This window comes from Calypte anna, chromosome 6 (assembly GCF_003957555.1).
Source record: "Calypte anna isolate BGI_N300 chromosome 6, bCalAnn1_v1.p, whole genome shotgun sequence".
Taxonomy (NCBI): Eukaryota; Metazoa; Chordata; class Aves; order Apodiformes; family Trochilidae; genus Calypte; species Calypte anna.
Window position 1 is genome coordinate 11,931,669 of NC_044252.1, and position 24,334 is coordinate 11,956,002.

Genomic DNA, 24,334 nt, shown 5'->3' on the forward strand with positions numbered 1-24,334 from the left:
CCTCGGTGTAATACCAACCATTTGTTTAAGTGTTTCCTCTGGAGCCCAGGGAGCTCTATTTTTACATTTCCCACCCCTCCAAGAGCTTTGTACTCCAAGATCTTTCATGTCATTAAATACTGCTGATTCTTTAGACTAACACAGATTAGTTCAAGTTAGCCTTGAAGAGTTATACAATTCTAGATGCAGTGACCTAGTAGGAGAGTCTACACAGACCAGATCCACAGGGTGTGACCAAGGCCAGAACAGGTGTGTGTTAACCAGAGAAGGACCCAGTGACCATTCAGAACTCTTTATAAATTTCTGAATATGTAATTCCAACATTTACAAGTGCTTTATTTTAGTAAATACATTGTTAATACTCTGAAATTATCTAAGTATCATACTGGTGTTCCACTGTTTGTTTCATAGTTGCATTGCTTGAAATTTCTTATTTTTACTGTATGTTCAGATAGCCAATTAAGGTTATAAAATACATAAAGCACATGAAAATAAGCAGAAATCATATTAAACATCAAAATACAAGCCTTGGTGAAACCATTTCAGCCTTGTTAGAAAACACTACCACTATATTTCTCTGAGGAAACAAAACAACAGGTACTCTTTCTCAACAAAGTGGAAGAATTAGCAATTACAATTCTCTTCCCCATTCCTAACTTAATAATAAACTAGAAAAGTATAGAAACTAAAATAAAGCCTTTTATCAGGAGATCATGTAAATATTTAAAGAGATTGTACTCTGGGGGAGGATAAAAAACAAACAGCTGTCCCTCTTTCCACCAGCACTACTGGCATACTGTTCTTGTCCCAGCACTTCTTGCCTGTTTGCCTAAGGTGAAAGGGAAGGCTCTTTAACCCTTTTTACTTCCTGTGGTTATTTCTGTGCTGCAAGGTGCACTGCTTGTCCAGGAGTTGGAGGCAGGTGACAAAACCCTGAGATTTGCAAGCTGCTTGTCCACAGGTATTTTGTTCACAGGTATTTTGTCTTGTCCCCATCTATACTCTTGTCTCTTTACAAGGGCTTTGATCCAAACTGCAGCAGTGACCCTACCTGTGCCCTACCCAAGATTTCCAGGGAGTGGGACACAAAGGGTCTCACAACACAGTCTGAAGGTTTGAGTGTGGAGGACACAAAATACTGAATAAAAGCTCAGCTTTTTGCTGCTCCTACTGGCATCTGGGGGACAACTCACAGAGCAAAGCATCACCAAAAGACAGCAAGAGAACCTGTATGCAATATGCAGGAAAAAAACCCCACCATAAATGTAAACGTAACACTTTATCTGAAAGAGAATGACAGTGCCCATGATGGCACAGCTGATATGCCATGTTTTGGTTAGCATTGCTCAGAATGTACAAACAGTACTGAACGTGAGGAAGTCTCATTTTTATTCTCTGTACCCAAGCACAAACAAAACATTTCTGTTGGCTCCTGACACATTATCAATCATTTTGCATGCTCACAGCACAACTGAAACTGAAGTCCAGTTCAGTGTAACAGGAGGTTTATTGTCAACTTCTGGAAGTCCTTCATGGCCTTTTAAATAAAGCAGCAAGATCAGGAAATGTCTGTTTGAATTTATTCCCATAAAATACATCAAATCTTCCAGTACCAGTTCTTCTCAACTGACTTCAGTTCTTCTGTTTCCTGAGGGCAGAGTACACATTTTCAAAAAGTCCAAGGCACAATATAAGTCAAGATTTTCATTTCATCCTTCACCCTCCATCCTTGTCCTGCCACATGCTCAGAGTTGCAAAACCAGAAGAGGACTGAAGCACCACCACAACATCAAAGACTTAGGGGTAACTACTCCAACAGTTCAGGAATGTGTATGAATGCTTGCAATACAAAGACAGCGTTAGGATCCTTGAACCATTTCCTCACCAATACCTTCACAGAAATCTATAGATCATACACCTTACACATTTTCTTTCTCAGAATGCAGGCTGCACATAAATAGCCACAAAACCAACAATATTAAAATGGCACCTCTCCTTTATATGCTGACAAAAGTGTGTGCTTTTTAAGAAAACTGAATCTGGCCTCAGCTTTAAAAAGAATGCTTGCACATTTGCACAGGATAATAAAAACATTCAGATTCACATCTGGTTGCTTCCTAGCTTGTTTCTGAGAAATAGGGAGTGTAAGAAATCACAGGTACATCTTTTGGGGGGGTTGTAAATACCTGAAAGAACCAGGAAAAAAAGAAATCACCCCCTTCAAATACACATGCCACCTATAAAAGTCAGTTATGCCTTATAATAATCCCCTTTGAAGCAGAAAAAAACTCCAAAAAACCACAACAACGTATCAACAATTTTAACCCAAAGGTTTTTAAATGCTGTTGTTACCAAGGCCTGCAAGGGACAAATTCCACCTGTCTCATCTTGGTCTTGCTACTAAACTTATGGATTCAGTTGTATTAAATTCACTAAAACTATTGTGCAGATACTTTGCAATGTTAAGCGGTTACATTAAATGAAACAATGTTTACATTTATAAATGTAATATTTCATTTCTATGTAATATGAAGTTAGAAGTTTAGATCAAAATTCTAGGTTGAGGAAGTCCTGGGAAAGTGGTTAAGCTCTATTCAGGCAGAAAGAGACATGGCCTCTAAGAAATCCCTCGTGTGGTGCTCCCATCAGTGATGGCTGATAATTCAGTACCCAGGTGGGCCACCAAATATTATCTCTACAATGTATGTAACAGCAGAAGTCACTGGAAGACCACAGAGCTCTGAAGCTACTAACTGTGCACATCCCACCAGGGAATGCTGATGTGAAAAAGAACGAATTAGTGAATGCCATTATGTAACAGTTAACATATAAAGTTATATTTGTTCATTTAACCTATGTAACTTTGTTCATAAAATAAGAAGTATTAACCAAGTTATGTGCCAAAAACATTGTGTGACTGTGACGAATTGTAAGAACTTACATATAATGCTTGTTCATTTAACCTAAGTAGAAAATCTTTAGTGCATTTACTTATAAAGGCAAGATAGAAGTAGTGAAAGAAGATAAGGACGTTAACTGCAAAATGAACTTTAGAGAGAAAAAGTGTATTGTAACAAATTGCTGTGTAATCATGTTTATAAGTTAACCTTTGTAGAAAGGGGTTAACCAAAACACAGGATGTGTCTGCTCAAGAATAATTAGTATCGTCGACAGATTTCGAGCTTTCCGAGCACGATCGGGCTCACACGGCCATACAGGACTATAAATTCCCAAGCAACCTCAAGGAAGGCACAGCGTCATGAGGAGCAGAGGCTCCCGGGTGCCCAGCGCTGTTATTGCTTGTTGTTACTTGCTATTAAATTCCGATTGATTCACTAATTGGTGTGTCCTGATCAATTTTATGGGACTTAATTTATAACAATTAGAGCAAACGCCAGCTCTTACAACTTACCATCCGCTCTCTCTATGCTGTTCAGGCTCCCATCTTAAGACAGCATTTGTTCTGAAACCCTCCCAAAGCCCTTCCTGCAGCTCAGCAGTTCAGCACGGGAGTCACACATCCAACCAACCCTACCAAAAGCTCAACCTGCAGGTGCCAAACCTTTCCCGGGCAGGCAGCAGGCAGCCAGCGGCCCCGGCAGCAGCTGGAACTCTGTGAATACCTCTCAGCTCTGTTACGTGTTCACCGAGAACCAAAAGCTACCACAAAGCTGACCGGCAAAGCAGCTCGGGGGGAGACTGGCAGGAGCTGCCCCCGGGGGCTTTCGCCTCTCCCGGGGCCGTACAGCCCCGGCGCAGCCCGGCCAAGTGCGCCTGCAAGGTGCCGCCCGTGCCTTCCGTACCGGGGACGACGCGCTCTCTACGGGATGGCCTGAACAACACTACAGAAGGGCCCGAGGGTTTCTCAGACACCTCGAGAGGAACACCGAGACCCGCGGAGCCACACCGGACCGGACCCGCCATCTGACTGGCGGAGACGACTGCGCGGTGAGCACCCTCGGGATGGTGGTGAAAGGACCTGGCTCGCAGCAAGCCAAGGCTATGGCGGGGCGCAAAGGTGCCCGGGCCGAGCCGAGCCGGGCCGGGCCGAACCGGGCCGCTCCCGTCCCGTCAGCAGAAGCCGCGCCGCCTCCCCCCTCATTCCCCCCGCCCCTCCCTCCCCGGGCAAGGCTCACGCAGGGGGACACCCGGCCACGTGACCAGAAACCGCCGTGGCGCGAGGGCCCGCGCGAGCGTCACGTGACGGGGCCCGCGCCCACCCCCTCTGGCTCCCCCGTCACGTGACGCGGTTTGTTGTTGTTGCTGCCTCCGCGGGGCGGGTGCCCGCGTGGGCGGCGGCGCGGTCACGTGCCGGGTTTAAATCGCTCCCTGGGGTGGGGGAGGGGAGGGGGCCGCGGCGGAGGCGCCGCTGCGCAGGGCGGGCGGGGGAGGAGGAGGGGGCGGCGGTTGCTGCTCCAAGATGGCGGACGAGGACACTCCGCTCCTCCGTCCGCGCGACGGCGGCCCCGCCGGTGCGGCTGAGAGCGCCGAGCCCGCCGAGCCCGCTCCCAAGCGCCAGCGCCTGGACTCGGAAGACGGCGGCTGCGGGAGGGGCGCGGCGCCCCTCCAACGCCCGGACCGGAGCGCGGGGCCGCCGCCCGCCGCCGCCGCTGCGGCGCCCGAGCCGCCGGGTGAGGCGACGGCCGTGACCGCTTTTGGCGGCGGCCGGGCGGAGGAGGAGGAAGACGACGACGACGATGAGGCGACGGCGGCGGTCTGGAGCGGCGCGGACAATAGGGCCGGGCTGCGGGGCCTGCCCCGGGCGGAGCCGCATCCGCGGCAGCGGGGCCGGGGGGAGGGGGCGGAGGCGGCGCCCGGCGGAGACGCGGCGGAGGCGGCCATTGGCTGCAGGCGAGCGCAGTGTTCAAACGGGGCGGCCGAGGCGTCGGACCCGCATCCCGGTGAGGACCCTTCTCTTCCCTTCCTCCTCCCACCCCCTCCTCCCCTTCCGCTCGGCCCCCACCGCAGGCCGCGGGCCGGTCCCTCCGCGGGGACCTCGCCGCGGCCGCTGCAGCCGGCGCCAGCCCCACGGGCCGCGTCCCTCCGAGCGGGGTCGCCGTTCGCCTGTGCCGGCCCCGGGGAGAGCGAGGGCCCCAAGAATCGCGCGGGTGCTCCGTGGGTTGGTCACCCAAGCACCCGCCGTGCCCCGATCCTTGCAGAACGCTGAATGCAAACTCAAGCGAGCTGCTGCATCGATCTGTCTAAACCTCATCAATTCTAATTCTAATCAGTCCTTGTCAAAGCCTCTTGTTTCTTGTGCTGTGCTTTGTAGAAGGAGATCGACTCGGCTGTCATTTCTGAAAGCATTAGTTTTGCTGTGTTGCTGACAAGTTATTAAAAACGAAAAACTGTAAGCCCTCTCTTCTTTTCACAATTTCTGCTGTGTTTTTTTGTTTGTTTGTTTTTCGAGAACTTGCACAGCAGCAGCCTTGACAAATTCTTTAGAAAACTTCAAGTTACAGTTCTCGTTAGGATTTCAGTGACTGTGGCAGAAAACTAAACTGTAAGAAGTTTTCTTGCAGACCATGTGTGCAGCATACTGATGGGGCAGTACTAGTATGAAAGTACTGTGCATTGCATTGGTCAAACAATAGGTAGTGAGTTGGGCTGCTCAGTTACTTTTGTTTTTTAAGAAGATTGGGAAGACTTATTAAAAGGTACATGGTACTGCATTCTGCCAGTCAATCTTTATATTTTATCCTAGAATGAAGTTAAAGATTTTTTGCTTTAAACTTCAGTAGTAAAACTAGAGGAAATTTTTTGCCTGTCCTGAAGCTTTCCAAAAGGCACTATGGTATGTTTGGAACAGCCACTGTATTTAACAACTTGGAACAGCAGAAGAGTAAAGCCAAGGATTTACCAGTCCGTGCCTTATATGAAGCCTTTTTGCTGATGTTACTCAGATCCAGAGGCATGTTTTCCTTTAGGCTGCTTAGGTCTGGCAAACATTCCCTTTAGTCCCCTTGAGGAAAGGAAGGAATACCCCAGGAGTGTTACAATTGGAACTGTTACCTTAGCCTGCTCATATTTGTCACAGTGTTTCTTCAGTCCAAGACAACGTGACCTGTATAGGACTAGTCTAAGCTTTCAGTCTTTATACAATAGACATAAAGGTCAGTTTCATAAAACTTGCAGCTTGCATTCACTGCTGTGAACTCATCAACTTTTTTTATTCTTCATAATGATTTTTATATAATATATTCACTGAATTCATGCATAATGAGGTGGAAGTGAAATGCTGTACGTATGTAGATAAATAAGAAATAGATATGGTAAAACTCTGGTCTCAGAAGAACAAGACAGAAAATACAAAAAAAAGCAAATTTCTGTCCCCTCCATCTTTCTGTTCTAACAGAATAAAGTACTTATGCCAACAAGGGAAAGAACAGGACAACACAATCTCTGAATAAAAAAATGGTGTTTTGTGTTTTTTTTAATTTAAGAGTGAAGAGAAGTAGTTAGCTAAAATGCTGGAGGAGTTCATTAAATCAGAAATTGGAGTGAGTCTTGGCTTTAGAGAGTGTGACTGAAACTTGTCCTTTGTTCATAGTCTCAGATTTTCAACAGATAAGGCTACAGCTGCTGTGTCTAACTAAAGAGAATACAAATTCAGTAGTCTGTATTCTAGTAAGCCACTCAGGTTAAAAACTAGCTTTTCCCTGAAATGCTAGCTTAGCAATGTACACTCTTAAGACAAGCATCTCGTTCTTTGGGCATTTTCATCTGGATACATGATAAAGTTATGAGTTCCTTAGGGCCATGGGCTCAGCTGAAGTAAAGGCAGCTGCAGGGCAAAATGAGTGAGAGAAACTTAGCAAAGGTGGTTCAAGGCAGCACATCTTCTGTCATAACTGAAAAACCATAGCAGTGTGTATGTGGCCACCTTCCGCAGCTCAGCTGCAAAGTGACAGGCTCACAGCATTCTGTAACTTCCTTGTATCCAAATCTGGATCTATGGGTTTCTTTTTAAAATGTTTTTAAATGTTGTGCTCTTAAAGCCTAGTCAAAGATTGGTCTGTAAATGGTGACACGTTTTCATTTTAGCCAGTTTCTCAGTAAGCAGAATGAGATGAAAATTGTAAGGGAAAGGACATTTTAATTTTACTTTTAAAACATTGGGATTTTTTTTTTTTAATACAAAATCCTTAATGCCAAACACCAGGATGAAAATCTTACGTCCAGCCCACCGAAGCCTGGCGTTAAGATAGCAAATCCTGCATTGCATCTGCTGAAGGCTTGAAAGCATATCTGTAACTCAAAGGTAGAGATTTTCTGTGTTTAAGTGATGAAACTGCCTATTTGCAACTCATTGCAATCAGCTTACACCATTTCAGGTTTTATAGTACATTTAAATACAGGTCTGTACCGTTAGGCTCAAGTGTAATCTGTTGTTGTTGTACTGTCTTACAGATAACTTCCTTTTCAGTGATGAAATCATAGCCAATGGTTTCCACTCCTGTGATAGTGATGAAGATGACAGAGCCTCACATGCAAGTTCTAGTGATTGGACCCCAAGACCACGCATAGGTAGAAGCCTATATAATGTTCTTAGATGCTGCTTACTATTGAACAGTTACTTAACTCTTCCCAGTCTTTAAATTATTTCTTCTGTTGCAAAAAACTTACTGCTTTTGAGCATCTTAGAGTTGTTGGCTGTATTCTATATGTTATTGAAGGAGTTTAAAAAATTAACCTCCTTATACTTACTGTATTTTGATTAAAACTTGTCAGTGCCTTTTTTTTTTTGTGTAGAAATCTTGCTGTGGTCCATGTTAAAAGTATACACACAGACTCACTAAACTCAACAGATTTATGACATATTCATAGCCTATTTTACTCAGTATTAATTCTTTAAGGAACAAGATGGTTCTTGTATGGCTTTAGCCAGTCAGTAGGGCTCACTGTCCTAAGTGTTAAATCTGTTTGGGAAGTATTCATCATCACATGAACTGCATGTTAGCAACAGGTATGTCCAGCATGGCAGTTAGGAACTTGGGATAAAGTTCCTGCCTCAAACAGAGGCAAGGCAATTGCTGAGGTCACTGGTGACCTGTGTGGGACAGTGGCCTCCAGGGCACAGTAAGTCTGGGACTTGAGGCCTTTTGTCTTGCTCACACAGGTGTGGTAATACCACAGTGTTCATTTTGCCAGTATTGATAAGAAAAGCAGGAAGAAAACACATTATGACAACACAGTATTCCACTTAAACTCTGCCCGTATGTTGTCTCAGCTGATTACAGGATCACTGATGGCACCTTTGGGTTAAACCTGTAACATTTTTTTCTTTATATGTATTGTAGCCAGCTTTACTGATAGCTATTTGGGTTGTCTTAGTTTAGCTGCTTGAGATTTATTTATTTTTCTTCTACTGCCCTATTCTCAAGTGTTTCTGGAAATATCGATTTGATAGCTTCAGGAGGTCATGACTGAAATCATTAGTGCTAGACAATCAAAGAACAACAAAATCCATGGACTGGTGGGCCCTATTTGTCTCTTCAATTTGATAATGTGTCTAGAAATTATATGCAGGTTTGTTTTCTCTTCAGCTAACTACTGTAAATACATTACAGAATATTGGAAATACACAAATGCAGCCCTAAAGTGGAGATACCTTGTGAATATCTCAAGAGCTATCAAGTTAGTTATGAAGTGGGATCTCTGCCTTGACTGACTTCCTATGAAGTCTTTCATGCGTTAACATAAAATACTAATAAATAAGTAAAAACCCTATAGCTATACTGTCACTTCACAATTTAGACCAAAACATGCAGGGGTTTTGATAAACAAAGCATTAAATTAAATTAATAAGGTTTTAGTAGCAAGCATTACTATATGTGATTATCATAATGATCTGAAGTACCTAAATCAATTTTAAATCTTTATATTTTTTAATTTTCTTAGGTCCCTACACTTTTGTTCAGCAGCATCTCATGTTAGGTACCGACCCACGGACAATTCTGAAAGACCTGCTACCAGAAACAATCCCCCCACCAGAACTGGATGATATGACACTGTGGCAAATTGTTATAAACATTCTTTCAGAACCACCAAAAAGAAAAAAACGAAAAGATATTAATACTATAGATGATGCTGTGAAACTTCTACAAGAATGCAAAAAAATAATGGTCTTGACTGGCGCTGGGGTACGTATTGCTGCAGTGACAGAGAATGTATAGCCAGCTGGGTAAATACTTGTCCAGCTCTTTACAGCATGCAGGTAGGTGATGTGACCCTGGCAAAGCCTGTCATTAAGCAATTGTGCTACATGGGAAGACAGCACAACTGTCCACTAGAACAATGCACACTGCAAAACAGCAGCTTGAGTGGGAAATTACAGGATATCTCTTTTTATAGGAAAATTCTTAAAATCTTTAAGATTTAAACTCTTAAGCAGTTGCTTCCATGCAAAATAGTTCTGGAATAAGATCATATCTGCCTGTTACAGAACATTTTCCTAGTAATTTTTTCATTTGAAACAAAGGTAATGATTTTGTAAACAGAATACCAGATGTCTCTTGAAATACCTGATGGAGCTAGAGAGACTAAAAGGATCAGACTTGAAAAAAAAAGGGTCAGGAGGGAGAATTACAAGAAAAATTTGATTAGGTTTTGGCAGGCTGAGTTTTATTCTTACTTTTAATAAAATAAGAATTTTATTTTTAATATGCTGCAATAAGATGACTTGCTGTTTTACTTAAGAAGATTTTAAAACTCCTGTACATTTGTGGCTTTATATCACTGTACCAGATCCTGATACAAAGTCAATAATTTTTTGCCTCTGCTGTTCAAACTCAGGGGTGTGAGTAAATCAGATTTGCCTGTTAGAAAAGCACAGCCACTTCTGCCCCCAGTCTTGCTTGCTCTCTCATTACTAGCAAACAGCTGCTTCTCCTTTTCCCATTGTTTTCTTGGGTAGTCAGAGACAATAAATTTTTGTCTTTATTGACTGCTACAAAGCTTTGACAAACAATGTTTTTCTATCAAAAGGGGTTTATTAACCAAAAGTAAGAATCTATTCCTTTACTGTACTAGCATGTGGAAAAAAAAAAAATCAACCATCTTGCCCAGTCCTAAGTTGGTAGATCAAGGAGCACCTACTAATCACATTTAATGCAGTGGTATTTTAGATTTTTGTTCACTTACAAAATTTACAGGAGTAAAAGTTAAGTTCTGGTGTCCTGTTACGGTCTGCGTGTACCAATTGTACTAAAGGGCTTTTTTGTCCAGTTCTCAATCTGTTTCTGTGGTGTTTCTCCTGCATGTGATTTGGGAATCGTTGTATTAGTCTAAAAAAATTTTTTTTTTTAAATTTAAAAATAAGAAAAAGTAAATAAATAGAGAGAACCCAGACTGGTTTTGTTCTTGATGTCTCTGAACAGTGTGAGCATACAGGAATGTGGTTTTCCCAGTAGTTTGTATCATAACTCTTTATATCCAAATGTGAAGTTTTGCTTATTTCAGATGCGAAAATATATTTCAGGTGTCTGTGTCTTGTGGAATACCTGACTTCAGATCAAGAGATGGCATCTATGCACGCCTTGCTGTAGACTTCCCAGACCTTCCAGATCCTCAAGCAATGTTTGATATAGAGTACTTCAGAAAGGATCCCAGGCCATTTTTTAAGTTTGCAAAGGTATGGTTTTCCAATAGGTCTTACCTTGGGCAGTGAATGCAGTTGACAATATTAAATGCATAAATCAGATAATACAACTATTCTGCACCAAAATGGTATCTTTTTTTTTTTTTTCAAACAAGCTTTAAAAAAAATGTTAATATACTGAATTTACTGAATGAGAGACCACATTCAGTGCCATAGTAACTCTCTCCTTGACAGGAGAGAGTTGCAGTTATCCATTTCATATCCTCAGTGGTATTCAGTCATTGTATGCAACCACAGATTAGCCTTACTGGAAATATTTAATAATTAACAAATTATCTTTTTTTTTTAAGCTTATTTTTACTGTTCGTGGGAGGTTATATATATATATACAAGCATTCCAGACTAAGTCTGTAATTTCAGGGAGGATAAAGAAAAACTCATAGTTATTTGATCAAACTTTTCTCCAAAAGCCTGCTATCCCAATACAAACATGTATTTTCATGCTCATTGGTATACTCATTTCTTTGGTTTTTTTAATATTTAAAAAAAAAAATCTCAGCAAACAAACAAACAAACCCAACTTACTTGAAGCCTGCCTGTACATCTAATGGAATGGCAAAGCATTTATCAGGCACAGTGGAACTGCTCTGCTAAACCATGTGGGTTTAATTTGATGACTGTTGTAACCAGCTAAATAGGCAAAGCTGGTCTGAGTACTGCCTGTCTTCCCCCCTTACAACCAATGACCTTTTTCCATCTTTTAGGAGTGGCTGCTGATAGTGCTGAGGGGCAAAACCTGCTTATCTCCAACCAAAAGACCAAAATCCAAATTCCTCCAAATTAACTGCAGTTAAACCTCCAATAAAAGATACTCAGGTTACTTCACACATAGGAAAAAAAATTTCTTGTTTCATAGTTGTCAAAACCAAAATACCAGTTTTGCCTGGAACAAATCATCCTGACACGATCAGAACCTCAGCTATCAAAAGAAGAGTTGGATCAGAGAGAAGTGGCAAAATGCAAAAGGAGTGACAATATTCACTGCTGACACCATTATTACTGACAATATTTATCTCTGTGTGAGTTGCTGGAGTTGGAATAGAGACATTGTGTATCCATTTACACTTTCTAACATGCTTCTGAATTCTGTAGGAAATCTATCCAGGACAATTCCAGCCATCTCTGTGTCACAAGTTCATAGCTTTGATGGATAAAGAAGGAAAGCTACTTCGCAACTATACTCAGAACATAGACACACTGGAACAGGTCGCAGGAATCCAAAGGATAATACAGTGTCATGGTTAGTGGGTTTGGTTTTAGTTTTACTTATTTTATGGGTGGGAATTACTTTTACTGGCGTATGTGGCAAGGTAAGCACTATTGGGATTAATGAGTTGGGTTTTTTTCTTGAATTTGTATCTCTTGAAAATATTCTGCTTTTTAAATGTTGGAATTTTTTTTTTTGATAGCTTAAGTATTTAAATCAGAAGTGCTTCAAGTGGGAGTACCTCTTTCAGAAATTATGCTTCAGAAGTTGTGGTCACTGTGTGTATCAGTGTAGATGAAGGTTCACACAAGCCTAGACCTTAACTTTTAAAATATATTTGGTGCCTCTTTATATTAATGTATGAAAACCTAGTGTGGAAAGCAGCCTTTGCCTGGGTTCACTGTCAAGGAAATGGAGTTGGGCTGTTACCTGATTCTTTACTTAGAATGTGTTCCATTGAAATCTTAAAATATCCTGACACTTCAGTGACTTTACCTCACGAGTAGAACATTGTAGATTACTCACCAGTTCAGTTGAAGTGAAGATCATCTTGTTTCATCTTCAGTCTCATACACATTCTGTAATAGTGATACCAAATTAAAAGGAATCTCTTAATTAGTTGCTTCATATGCTTTCCATTCCCAAGAACTTGCAGATATCAAGCTAAAAGGCCAAGGATCCATTTTTAAGGAAAAGATGCAGAAAATGAGCTCCTAAGTGCACATTTGCATCATTTAGTTGACTTCCAGCAAATAAATGGCTTTAAACCAGTGCTGGCATGTTCGTAAAGCCTAATTCCACCTGTTCCAGGTGAAAACTCAATAGGCATCTTTATCTAGAAAGCTTAGCTCAGTGCCAGGTCTGGCAATTTTTTTTATTCAAACCAAGCATTGTGTCCTGTCATGGTTGCCAAACAGCACACAATTGAATCCTAACTGTCCAACAGCCCACACCTAGTGTTGGTTTCCATTTGTCCTTGATGTGTCATGCATTTTGGCTTTTGATAACTACAGTTTCTTGAGTTCATGTAGGTTTATGTCCTGCCACTGCTGTTAGCACAACTGTTCACTGGGTGAAGGAAAGGGAAGGGTCTGTTCTTCCCTCCTGGTACACACTTGCACAACTTGGAGGAATGACAGGACACTAATTTGTGTTGACGTGCATGTGGTATATCCTAATCCTAAAGCAAGATTTCTGCTGACTAACATCTTGAGCTACTTTTAGTGCTACAAATATCTTAATTTTAAATTGGTTTTCAATGACTGATTTTATAGCACTGCAAAATAACAGCCTTTATGGCAAAACAGCTTGGGCAAAAAGACCAAATCTGAATGACTATAAATCCTTATTTCTACCGTATGGGTTTTTCCCCTCAGGTTCCTTTGCCACAGCTTCCTGCCTGATCTGTAAATACAAAGTTGATTGTGAAGTTGTTCGAAGAGATATTTTCAATCAGGTAAAAATTTACTTTAACTCTCTGCAGCTTTCTAATAAGTAACTTTTGAAACAAACAAGCAAAAAAAAAAAAACAAACAGCAAAACACCACCCTTGGATTGCTTAAAAGATATGCTTTTAAAAGGCTACTTATTGCTTCAGGAATTTCATAAAAGCACCTATCTGTATTGTAGCTTTTCCCCTAGTACTTAAAAGTATACTCAAATACTGTATTACAGAAGTTAGGTCATGGGAAAAAGCAGAATGAAACCCCAAGAGTGCATTTTAATGGCACCTCTGAAAAAAGTAGAGGTTAAAATGGTAAGTAGAAAGTTGGATTTATACCACATTTAAGTTAATCTGAGCTCAGAGGCACCCTGAGAAAGCATTTTTAGCTTCTTTATAACACTGACCACTCTTTGAGCACTTACGTACGTTAAAAATATGCTTAAGCAGTAGGTGATACATGGAGAAACTGCAAATGCAGATCAAATGCCTCTGAGCAAGGAAGAGGATCAAATGAGATGTCTGACATGGGCTTTCTAGGATTTCTGAAATATTTCATATTCTGAACTCCCCACATCTGGGCATGAAACACCCAGAGCCAAGACTGGGGCTGGTTTTGCTCTGTCAGAGCAGACGAACCTTTGGCAACCTTTTTGTTCTTCCCCTTCCTTTGAAGGAACATAGATGATAACTGTCTGATCAAAAGGATCTCATTTATACAAATGGAAGACTTTTTCCTGCAGGCTCATGTGTTTTTGATAAATGCTTAGAGTCCACAGTTGCAGCTTTAGATGGAAAAACACAGAAGAAATGTAGATTTTTCAGATATTACATTTGAAATGAAACTTGATGAAAGCCTTTCAGGAGAGATGTTTTACTTAAAGTTTTAAGAAATGTGAACTTGTCTAAGCCTGAAGCCTTGTAACACAGAAATACTGAATATGAATTCTGATTTGCTTTGCTATTAAGAATACTATTTTTGAGAACTTTTTATCTTACAGATGTTTGCTGTTCCTTTATCTTCAAAGCCAGCTGGTTAGACATTAGTTTTTTTTCTTCTAAACAACCACTCTTAAGCATTCTGGAATTTTCTGGTTTGATTGTTGGGGTCAGGCATCCTTTCCAAGAAACACTTGAATTGTTCTATGTTCACATGCAGAACCAAACTTCTGCCCTTATGGCCCATCCCTACTCATGGTCAGTAATGGAAGTGTGGAGAGAAGAAGCCTGCAGCAACACTCTGAATAATGAGAACAAAGAGGGTTCTTACTCCTAAGATGAAACTAAAGGAGCTTTTCCCACTCTCAGCCCTAATCATACAGTACTATTACCAGGTGTATCTTTCCAGGGCTGGCAAAACTGCAAAATAAACATGGTTATTGCCAAATATAATTTCAACACAAGAAATGGCACTGTTGTAAGAAAATACATCCTTCCTCCCTTCTGCCTCAAAACCCCCAAATTGTACTATTTGCCATCATTATCTTTATTCCATAGTCTGCATTTCCCAAACCAGTTCTACACAGTTTCTTTTTCTGCTGCCTCTCTGGAATACTGAATTTGGTTGCTTAGGTATCAAAAGAAACCTCTCCTGTACTTACAAAACAAAGCACTATTTTAACAGCTTTGTTCTCTAACAAGTCCTCTTCACAAAAATGATTTTGACACCTGGATCCCTGTAGACAGTCCAGTTCCTAGTCTCCCATCCTCCACTATTTGAATATTCAGTTGTACATGGCCCCAAGTTCTCAGTTTCCCCTAGAAGCACTCCCTTTCCTTTCCTCTGGTCCATCTCCTGGTAAGTTTTAAGTGCTGCAAAAGGCAGTGAGTCTAGCTAGCATCCTTCTGCCAGGATTTTCTTTCAACATTTTATAGACTTCGAATTGTTTGTGATAATCTGTTAGAAAACTACTGATTTCTTGATGCTGCTTTTGTTCTTTTGCCACTTCTTTCTCTTGGTTGCTGTAAGCAACCATCCTTCTGAATGAGAAGTAGCAGCAGTTATAAATCACACAGGTAGAACTTCTGAGTAAAACAGTTGTCATTCACTTAAATTAATAGCACTTTTGCTTTGCTTTTGACTATTTTAGACAGCTTCAAGAAATACTGGAAGGGTAGTAGAGACAGGAAGTTCCAAGAAATGGAAAGCATGCACCAGCTGGATATTCTTAAACCAACATTATTTTTACTGGTCTTGTTTTTGGGATACAGATAACATCAATAGTCAGTGAGAAATTCCACTTCTCTTTCAGTAGATAAATACATCAGCAGAGTGGTGGGGTGTGGGGGGAGTGCTGCTTCTGGAGGGAAAGAGGACCCTAGGCAACCAAGTGGCCAATTATCTAGCTTTAACTTCTTGGTATCAATTTCAGCTCTTGGAATAGATCTTCCCCCTTACTGACGACCTTTCTGAGGATTAGCAGAGAAGCTGGTGAGTAGTGTAGTGTTGAAACACATTTATAGGCCTATTGCAGTGACTCAAGTGATCTGGATAGAGACACCAGTTACTCTATAAAGATCCATTAAGTCACAGGTCATTGGGCTTCCGTGAGAAATGATGGAAACAGAGGTAATGTCACTTGATCTATTAAAATAAAAAATTAGAGGTCTTAATTTCATCTTCCTCCTCATACAGAGCAATTTATTTTCCCTCCTTAAGCTTCCAACTGAAGGCATCACTAACATCAACAGAAGAGACAGAGGGGTAAACAGCTCCAGAAATGTTTAAGCTGTGTGTTATGGACTCTCTTTCTAGTATGTAAAGGAGGAATCTGAGGAGAAAAGTTGAGGATTCATTCCACCCATCTGCTCCCTTTTGGGGAATTGAGTTGATTTCCCTTCAGCATGGGGTTACTCCATACCAGTTCCTAGTTCTTGTGCCATATTGCTTCTTACACATCCCTCCCACAAGGTTTTATCAAAGGAGGATTGGATTCTTTGTTCAACAACTTAATTTTGGGGGAAAGGTCTTTTGACACTGAAGGAAGGCCTTTTACTTGTGATGTTTTCTTACATGGAGAACACTGTCTTTTGTGTTTTTGTCCTAGTGCAGGCATCCATAAGCTTGTTCTTTGATTTCAGCTTTCTACATTCTTTTGTATTACTTTTCCTGCATATATTCTGTGTACAAGTGGAAGGTGTTATATATTTAAATGTCAGTTTTCATATATTTTCCAATTACAATAGGTAACATGCATCTCGTTACAACTTTACATAGCACTTACTTGCTTATGGTGACCAGTACAGGATTGTAACTACATTTAGCTCTTGTATTTATTCTGGAATATCATATAGTAACACTGCAGCTCAGAAAACTTGAACTGTTCAAAAGAAAAATTGCTCAGTAGTTACTGAAGTCTTGTCTGTACATACTCACCTTGCTTGTCTTTTTTTCTCTGAAAAAGTCATAAGAAAGGGTTGAGAGAGGTCCCAAAGACCAGAAAATACTCTAGTTTCAGGAAGAAAGGCAGCCTACTTCTCCACAAATGTAACCTAATGGCCACCTGCTCTTGTCAACAAGGATTCTGCTCTGTTTTTGGAGGAATTGGAAAAGTTTAAAATGAAGACCAAGCAAAAGCTTTTGCCTGTGTCCTTGCCCTGTATGCTTTTGCTAGCCACCTGCTGCAGTGCCAGGTTGCTTTATGTGTATACTACACATACTCTTTGGAGAATAAAGTAGAGAGGTAAAGCTGTGCGTGTACTCTCTGATCAGGAGGGGGTGTATATCAGATCCTATAATGGAACCTGACAGCGAAATCTTAAGTTTTTGCTCTGATTAAGCCAATAAAAATATATTCCTATCAAATAGCAGTTAATTACCCACTGGTAGTGAGTGTGACTTTTGGACTTTGTCTTAGTTGTCAGATCAGAACTGTGCTGTAGATCTGCATGGGGACTTCAGAGGACTCCCTCTTTATTCCTGCTGAAGTTGTATTTCTGTGTGCAGTTGCTGCAGGCTGTAGTAAGAAATGTACTTGTCTGTATGTAAATAGAAAAATGAAATGAGGAAATATCACTGAAACTTCCTTGTCTTTTGCTATAATAAATCACCTGAATTGCATAAATCTGAAGTTTTCTGGGCACAGGTTTGAACTGAAGTAACAGAGGCTGTTCTGATGCAGGTTGTACCTAGATGTCCCAGATGCCCACCTGATCAACCACTTGCTATCATGAAACCAGACATAGTGTTCTTTGGAGAGAACCTACCTGAGCAGTTCCATCGTGCCATGAAGTATGATAAAAATGAAGTTGATCTCCTTATTGTCATTGGCTCTTCACTGAAAGTAAGGCCAGTAGCACTGATTCCAAGTAAGTGACTATCTCTGGTGATACTTTCTTCCAAAAATTTGCATCAGAAGCTCAGTTCAGAGCTCCAAAATACTTTTGGCTTGATTCAGTGAAGAAACTAGATTAATCACAGAATGCCAGGTTGGAAGAGACCTTAAGGATCACCTGGTCCAACCTTTCTAAGCTGAAAACTGATTGCCTATGTAAAGCTGAACTGCAAAATAAAGTAGCAAATTCTAAGCAGGTTTTCTACACTCCAGGCAGATCTGAAGATAGTGAAATGATAGTCTGAAAGACTATTCTCCTAAAACTTGACTTTGTTCTGAGATTCATTTATCTTTGTGCTTGCAATGTGCTTTCAAAATTACTTAAAATATTTAAAAATGAATCATCTTTAAAAAGATAAGTGCAGGAACAAAAAATCAAGTAAGTACATCAGGTGTCTGAGTTGTAGATTATTTTAAAGTCACCAATACTAAATGATACACCATGTGCATTATGTAGGGTGTGACCTTCTGGACCCTTAGCTTTTAAAAGTTAAATGGAGAAGCATCTCTTCTAATGGATGTTAGAGAAAAATGCTCTTCAGGAAAGCTGAGATAATACCATGAGAGATGATTTATTTGCCTACTGAGAGCAAGGCCTACTAGTACTAAAGAAATTGTCTTGACATGCAAGCCTGAGAAGGAGGCTTAGCACCTGCCCTGAACTGGGAATGGGATCACATCCATGGCCCTGATCATAACATCCTCTGCTGTACCAGAGGCAGAGCCTGGTGGTGAGGCTGATGGGAGATACAAAAGGACTGGAAAATAAAGATCCACTACACAAACCACTGCTCTCTGTGGCCTAGAGCTGGATTTTATGAGGTGGTTATCTGAGGAAACAATGCTAGGTTACCGAACAAGTGAGTTTTGGAAGCCTGAATGTCAGAAATGGGTTGAGCAACCCTATATAGTGGAGATGGTAACTGGAAATACTTTGACCTCATTAATGGGATGGCATTTACCAGCAGTATATTATTCTTGTGCACTTAAGGATATAAAATGGAGTGCACAAAATCAACAGGAATCCTTTAGGACAGTACAGTAATAATTTAAATAATATTTTAAACAGTTGACCAGACACTGCTGTAGTCAGTATTTCTGTGGATGTGTTTCTCAGTGATAGAGTAACACTTTTATCTGGAAAAAAAAAAACAGGGAAAAATCTAGGTAGGCTCCAGTAGCCATAGCACCTCAAACTGTTGTTGTTAAATTTGAGATTTGCTTGTCTTCTTCCTGATCTGTTTTGGTCTTGTTGCAAATGAACATATGAAGAGAGGTCTGAGGAATCAAGCTTTTCTAGTAGATAACTGCTGAAACTGAAACTGAAGTGACTACCTTAAAGTCCTCTTTTCTGTACATAGGTTCCATACCCCATGAAGTGCCTCAGATCTTAATTAATAGGGAACCTTTGCCTCATCTACATTTTGACGTGGAGCTTCTTGGAGACTGTGATGTTATTATTAATGAATTATGTCAAAGGCTAGGTAGTGAATATACAAAACTTTGCTACAACTCAGTAAGACTTTCAGAAATAACAGAAAAGCCTCCACGAACGCACAAGGAGCTCGAAATGCACTCATCTGAGCTACCACCTACCCCTTTAAACATTTCAGAAGACTCTAGTTCACCAGAAAGAATGACTCCACCAGAGACTTTGGTGGTGTCTTCAGAACACCCAGCTGAATGTAAGGTGGAAAACTGTGATCCTGCCTCAGAAACTAAAGGGACCTGCTCAGAGGAAAAGCTTCAGGACACACAGACATCATCAGAAAACCCTGAAAATCCTACTGGTGAATCACTGAACTCTGAAACAATGAAGGAAAATGGATCTAACAATGGAGAAAATAAAGAAAAAAATGAAATATTGAAGAAGTGCTGGGTAAATAGAGCTGCAAAGGAACAGATTAGCAAAAGGCTGGATGGTAAGTGTTACATAATTTCAATATTTTGCTTCTTTTTTTTTTTCCCAATAAGATGTTTATCCTAGACTTATTTTAGAGGGATAAATAAGTTACTGGTGAGGGATTCAGTGGGTTTTGGCAATTATTTTTTCCAGACAGGTGCCCACATAACTCATCATGGAAAAACCAACAGGAAAAGTTTTTTAAATTCATAATAGGTTTTTTATAATCAATGATTACATATTCCACAAAATGGTCAAAGTTTAGAAGGTTGAATATAAGTATAATGAAATAAATCAATTTCCAACACTTTCAAATGCATTTTCAGAAAAATCAGTTTGATCCTCAGGTGTTAAGAAGCTGGTCACAACGGGTCATAATTTGGTAGGACAGCCCCTTGTAGACCTCAGTGATAAAGCATGAGAGGAGTTGAGAAGCAAATTTCTCATCTGGGGCTGCACACATTTCAAAGGAAACTTCAGACTATCCAAAGACCCTCCCAGTATGCAGCCTCCTACCTGATATTATCACACTAGAAAATCAGTGTGGATGAAAAGCCAGGTATCACATTGCAGCTTTCTAAAACAAAGGCTGTTTTTGTCAATACTCTGTTCCAGTTCTGTTACAATGGAAATCTTGCTGTGAGTACATATGCCAATGAAAAAAAGCTGCTAAACATTAAGGTTAGAATGCTCTTCTGCGTCAAAAGGGGGGAAAGAAGGAATGCTGAGCTTTCCAGTGAAGCATTTATGTGCAGTTCTCCATGACACACTGAAATCAATGTGTTTCTAATGTCATCTGATTTGTCAGTTTCATTTCACCATTAAAATACATATTGCAGGTACCTTCTAACCAGAAGTCTGCAAGATCTTACATTAATAATTAATTTTAGTCTTTTACTGACTTTTAAACTTCTGTTTCAGGTACTCAGTATCTATTTTTACCACCAAATCGCTATATTTTCCACGGTGCTGAGGTGTACTCAGATTCTGAAGATGACATAATATCTTCAAGCTCCTGTGGCAGCAGCAGTGAAAGTGGTTCCTGTCACAGCCAGAGCTTAGATGTGGAGGATGAGAGTGAGATAGAAGAGTTCTACAATGGCATAGAGGATGAGGATGCTCCTGAGAGGGAAGAGGAACCTGGATATGGGGAAGATGGAGTTGAACTGGATGAATCTGCAGCTGATGAATCAGCTTATCCAAATGAAGCTGCAGGGACTGACCATTCAAGCAACAAGTTGTGAAGTGATGACTGACTGGTTACAGGAACTCTCCACCAGCATTAGGAGCTTTGGCATGTCAGAATGAATGTTTACATCTGAATTTAGAGCAACAAAACCATAAGGATGTAGTGTTTATAAACAACTAAAACAGATTTTCATGCTTAGTTTTTTACCTTTTTCAATAAAATTCTATTACTGCACACTCAACACTAACTTTTTTTTTTAAGGTACTAGGAATATCTAAACAATCGTCACTATGTTCACTTTTAAGTTCATCTGTCTGATCAGGCAACCATGTATATAATACATATTTTTGCTTAATGAATTTCAGCTTATATTATTTTTAAACAGTTTTGAAAAAGCCATTGGAATGTTAAACTAATGTAAAGGGAACAGCTAATTTAGACCAAAGAATGGTATTTTCACACCTCTTGCTTTGTAACAAGTTTGATTTATTTAAAAACTTCTTATGCCTCTGCTAAACCTTTAATTCTTGCCTAGTTTGTCATTAAACACTGGCATTTTCTAAGACCTTCTGTGGCAGCTAATTTTTTGCTTTAACAGTTACTTTGTATGTTTGAGACATACTTAATGTGAGTAGATAGTTAGATGGAAACAAGACAGGAGCACTTGAGGAATCCTATGGTTTTTAGATGTCTCAAGAAGTGCTGTGAAAATGCTTAGATAACTGAGTTTAATACTTCCTGTGGACATGAAGCGATGTTGACATTGGCTCCTTCCTTAGCAATTTTAATACTGGTATTTTAAACAAAATGGATCCCCCATGATAGAAGTTTTCCATTTGTATACAAAAGTCAAATATAGTGCAGCTTACATTAAAAATAGCATTTGATAAACTGCCACAGCTCTAATGAGGAAGCTTGGCTGAGTTCAGAAGTGTTTCTACCAGCATGTGAGAAGGCCCCAAAAGATAAGATCTTCTATTTTTGATGCAACAAAACAAGCAGAAACTAACTCAGAGGTTGAGAGCCTCTGCTTACAATACTGGGCAGATAAAACAGATTGGTAACCTAGCCCAGAAGCATGCTGGTATGAGGTTTTTATCTCAGGTTGGGAAAATCATTTTCTGCCTGCTAGCTCCCCCGTGCACATTAAAAGCAAAGCAGCTACGCAGAGTATTGCATCGTGTATCCAAGTGCTAGGCTGCCTTAAAACTGGATGTTGCTACTCTTCAAGTGCAGATTGTTTCCAAGCCTTTAAAACTATTCTGTAAAAATTGCACAGTGCAGTAGTTAAGTGAAACAGCATTTTTCTATAAACCACATTTTCAACATTGGCCCAAATGAACTCTACAATGTAGATTATTCATAGACTTTGCTTTAATATTTATTACATTTTGGAAGATGTATAGTAGCTGTTCCTTGAACATAAGATACATTGGTTAATAAATATTTAAGAACAGCCTCCTGTACTCATCACAAAATGCTGGCATGTCTCGTTGTCCAAATTTAATGCAGCTCTTATTTGGCTACACTAAAGAATGCAATATGTTTAGTTTACACTTGCATGTCACGATGTATTAGTTTGTGCTATAGGAGATATTTTAAATTGAAATACTTTGTTTTAAATTATTTTTACAGTGAGGATTGTTTTCTGCTCTTTTATATTGTATATAGTGTCTTTTATGTAATCTACTGGCATATGTTTTGTAGAAGACTGTTTAAAATGACTGGCTATCTTCCTTCAACTTTTGAAATACAAAACCAGTGTTTTATACTCGTACACTCTGTTCTAAAGTCTATTAAAAATTGTCATTTGATTTCAGGTTTCTGTCAATTTCTAGTTAGATCTTAAAAAAAAAGATTCTCTGAAAAGTAAGGTATACCCTAGTTAATGTAAGGCATTATATTGTGAATTACTTTTTCCCTAATCTGTCCCTTTGGGGAAAAAAGAAATAAATTGGCCTGTGGCCAAATGACGTCCTAAACCACAACACAGCATTGTCCTTCAGATAACTACTTTTCTCCTTCTAAATCATGCATTAACTTGAGATGTATTAGCTGAACACAAGTGTTTATTTCTGCTGGTATTTCAGCACCTCACAGCTCTAACACCCTTTCTCTACCCAACCCCAGTCTCCCTTGATGTCTGGCACTTCTGCTTCCACCCCAACCCCGAACACCCACATCCAGGAGGAGCTTCCTGTGAGGAACCTGCAGCACACAGGAGTTCCAGGCATGTTTTGACATCACATGCACAAACGTTTCACTTGTGTTTTGTCTTCATGCAGGTGAAGCTGACAGGTAAAGCCTGTGTTTCCCTTACTCACCCACCCAGCACAACTGCAGAGGAAGCCCAAGTACAGAGAGCCCTCAGTGGGTTGCTCCTTGGTTTGTCCTGGGGCTTCCAAGGGAATGCAGCTGTGCTGACTGCCCCCCTCCATCCCTCAAATATAAATCACATTTGTACTAGTCAAAAAAAACCCCCCACAACCTGTTAATAAAATACACACGAGGCATGAAGCATTAAGAATGCTAGGAAGCCTTTACACAGGTGAGTTGCTTATTTCTCTGAAAGGATTTGAAAACTTTTTTCCTCTAGGATGAAACAGCTGAACCTTTTTCAACACCTAGATAAGGAAAGAAGTTCTGCTTTTTGTTCTTGTATCTAATTTATCAGCTAATTTATCTTGTATCAGCTAATATTATCTGAACAGAAGAGGAGCCCCAAACTACAACATGTCACCTTACTCCTCCATTTCACACACTGTCCTTTCCTCACAATTAAGATGTCATCAACAATACTGCTGAAAACAATCATAAGGCAAACAATGGGGATGAGGAAACATTTGCTGCCACAGCCCTTTGTTATCCAAAGCATTGGGTATCTTACATGAAATTCATCTGGAAGCTTGGAAGGGCATGTCTGCCTCCAGCTGTAATTTGCAGACTGTCAAAATGGCAGGTTACTTAATTTTTTAATAATTTGCATTGCTAGCCTATGAAAGCATCTTAAGCCTCAGTGTTTGTAAAATTAATGCACTGAAAAAAAGCAAAATGCAAGCATTTGTTTAATAGACGGTGCCATTCCCTAGCCTCCTTTCAGCCTTTTTTTATGACTTAGGTATAATAATGACCTTGCACAAGTATTTAAAGTCATATTCATATTCAAAGTCATTCCAAGTAATTTCATACTCAATAATTATGTTTTTTTTTCCTAATGGCCACATAATCTCTATAGTTCCATCTTGAATCCAGTGCATTTTTAATTCATGTCCCTGAGTATGGGAAATACATAATAGTTTTAAATGCATGACAGCAAAGTGCTGAGAAATGCCATATTATGAAGGGCTCCCAGAAAAAAGAATTTTAATGAAACCAGTATCCTGAATCAATTAAAAACAAAACAAAATAAAAACAAGCAAACAAAAAAAAAAACCTGAAAAAAAGCTTGAAAAAAAGGAAGATGCAGTTCAGTACCTCAAGTTCAATATTTGTACTTAAGTATCAAACCAGAACTGTCAAATCTGAAGGCACTTCAATTGCTTGATAGTATCCGTAACTACAGAGTGACTGGATGCAATGTGAATACATTAAAAATAAAAA

At 40.1% G+C, this 24,334-nt stretch overlaps 1 protein-coding gene across 1 annotated transcript; it reads left to right on the plus strand.

Moving 5' to 3' along the window:
- The first annotated feature begins 4,408 nt into the window (after window positions 1-4,408).
- SIRT1 (sirtuin 1) lies at window positions 4,409-22,548 on the plus strand. Its single transcript, XM_030452831.1, has 9 exons — window positions 4,409-4,901; window positions 7,411-7,527; window positions 8,902-9,143; window positions 10,481-10,633; window positions 11,753-11,900; window positions 13,244-13,323; window positions 17,430-17,616; window positions 19,004-19,564; window positions 20,467-22,548. The coding sequence occupies exons 1-9, from the start codon at window positions 4,421-4,423 to the stop codon at window positions 20,787-20,789; spliced, it is 2,292 nt and encodes a 763-aa protein (XP_030308691.1). The 5' UTR covers window positions 4,409-4,420; the 3' UTR covers window positions 20,790-22,548.
- Window positions 22,549-24,334: the final 1,786 nt, after the last annotated feature.

Coding starts and splice junctions, on each gene's coding strand:
- SIRT1 (XM_030452831.1), top strand. CDS start 4,421: ATGGCGGACGAGGACACTCCGCTCCTCCGTCCGCGCGACGGCGGCCCC. Junction 11,901..13,243: donor AAGGATAATACAGTGTCATG/GTTAGTGGGTTT, acceptor TTTTCCCCTCAG/GTTCCTTTGCCACAGCTTCC. Junction 17,617..19,003: donor GCCAGTAGCACTGATTCCAA/GTAAGTGACTAT, acceptor TTCTGTACATAG/GTTCCATACCCCATGAAGTG.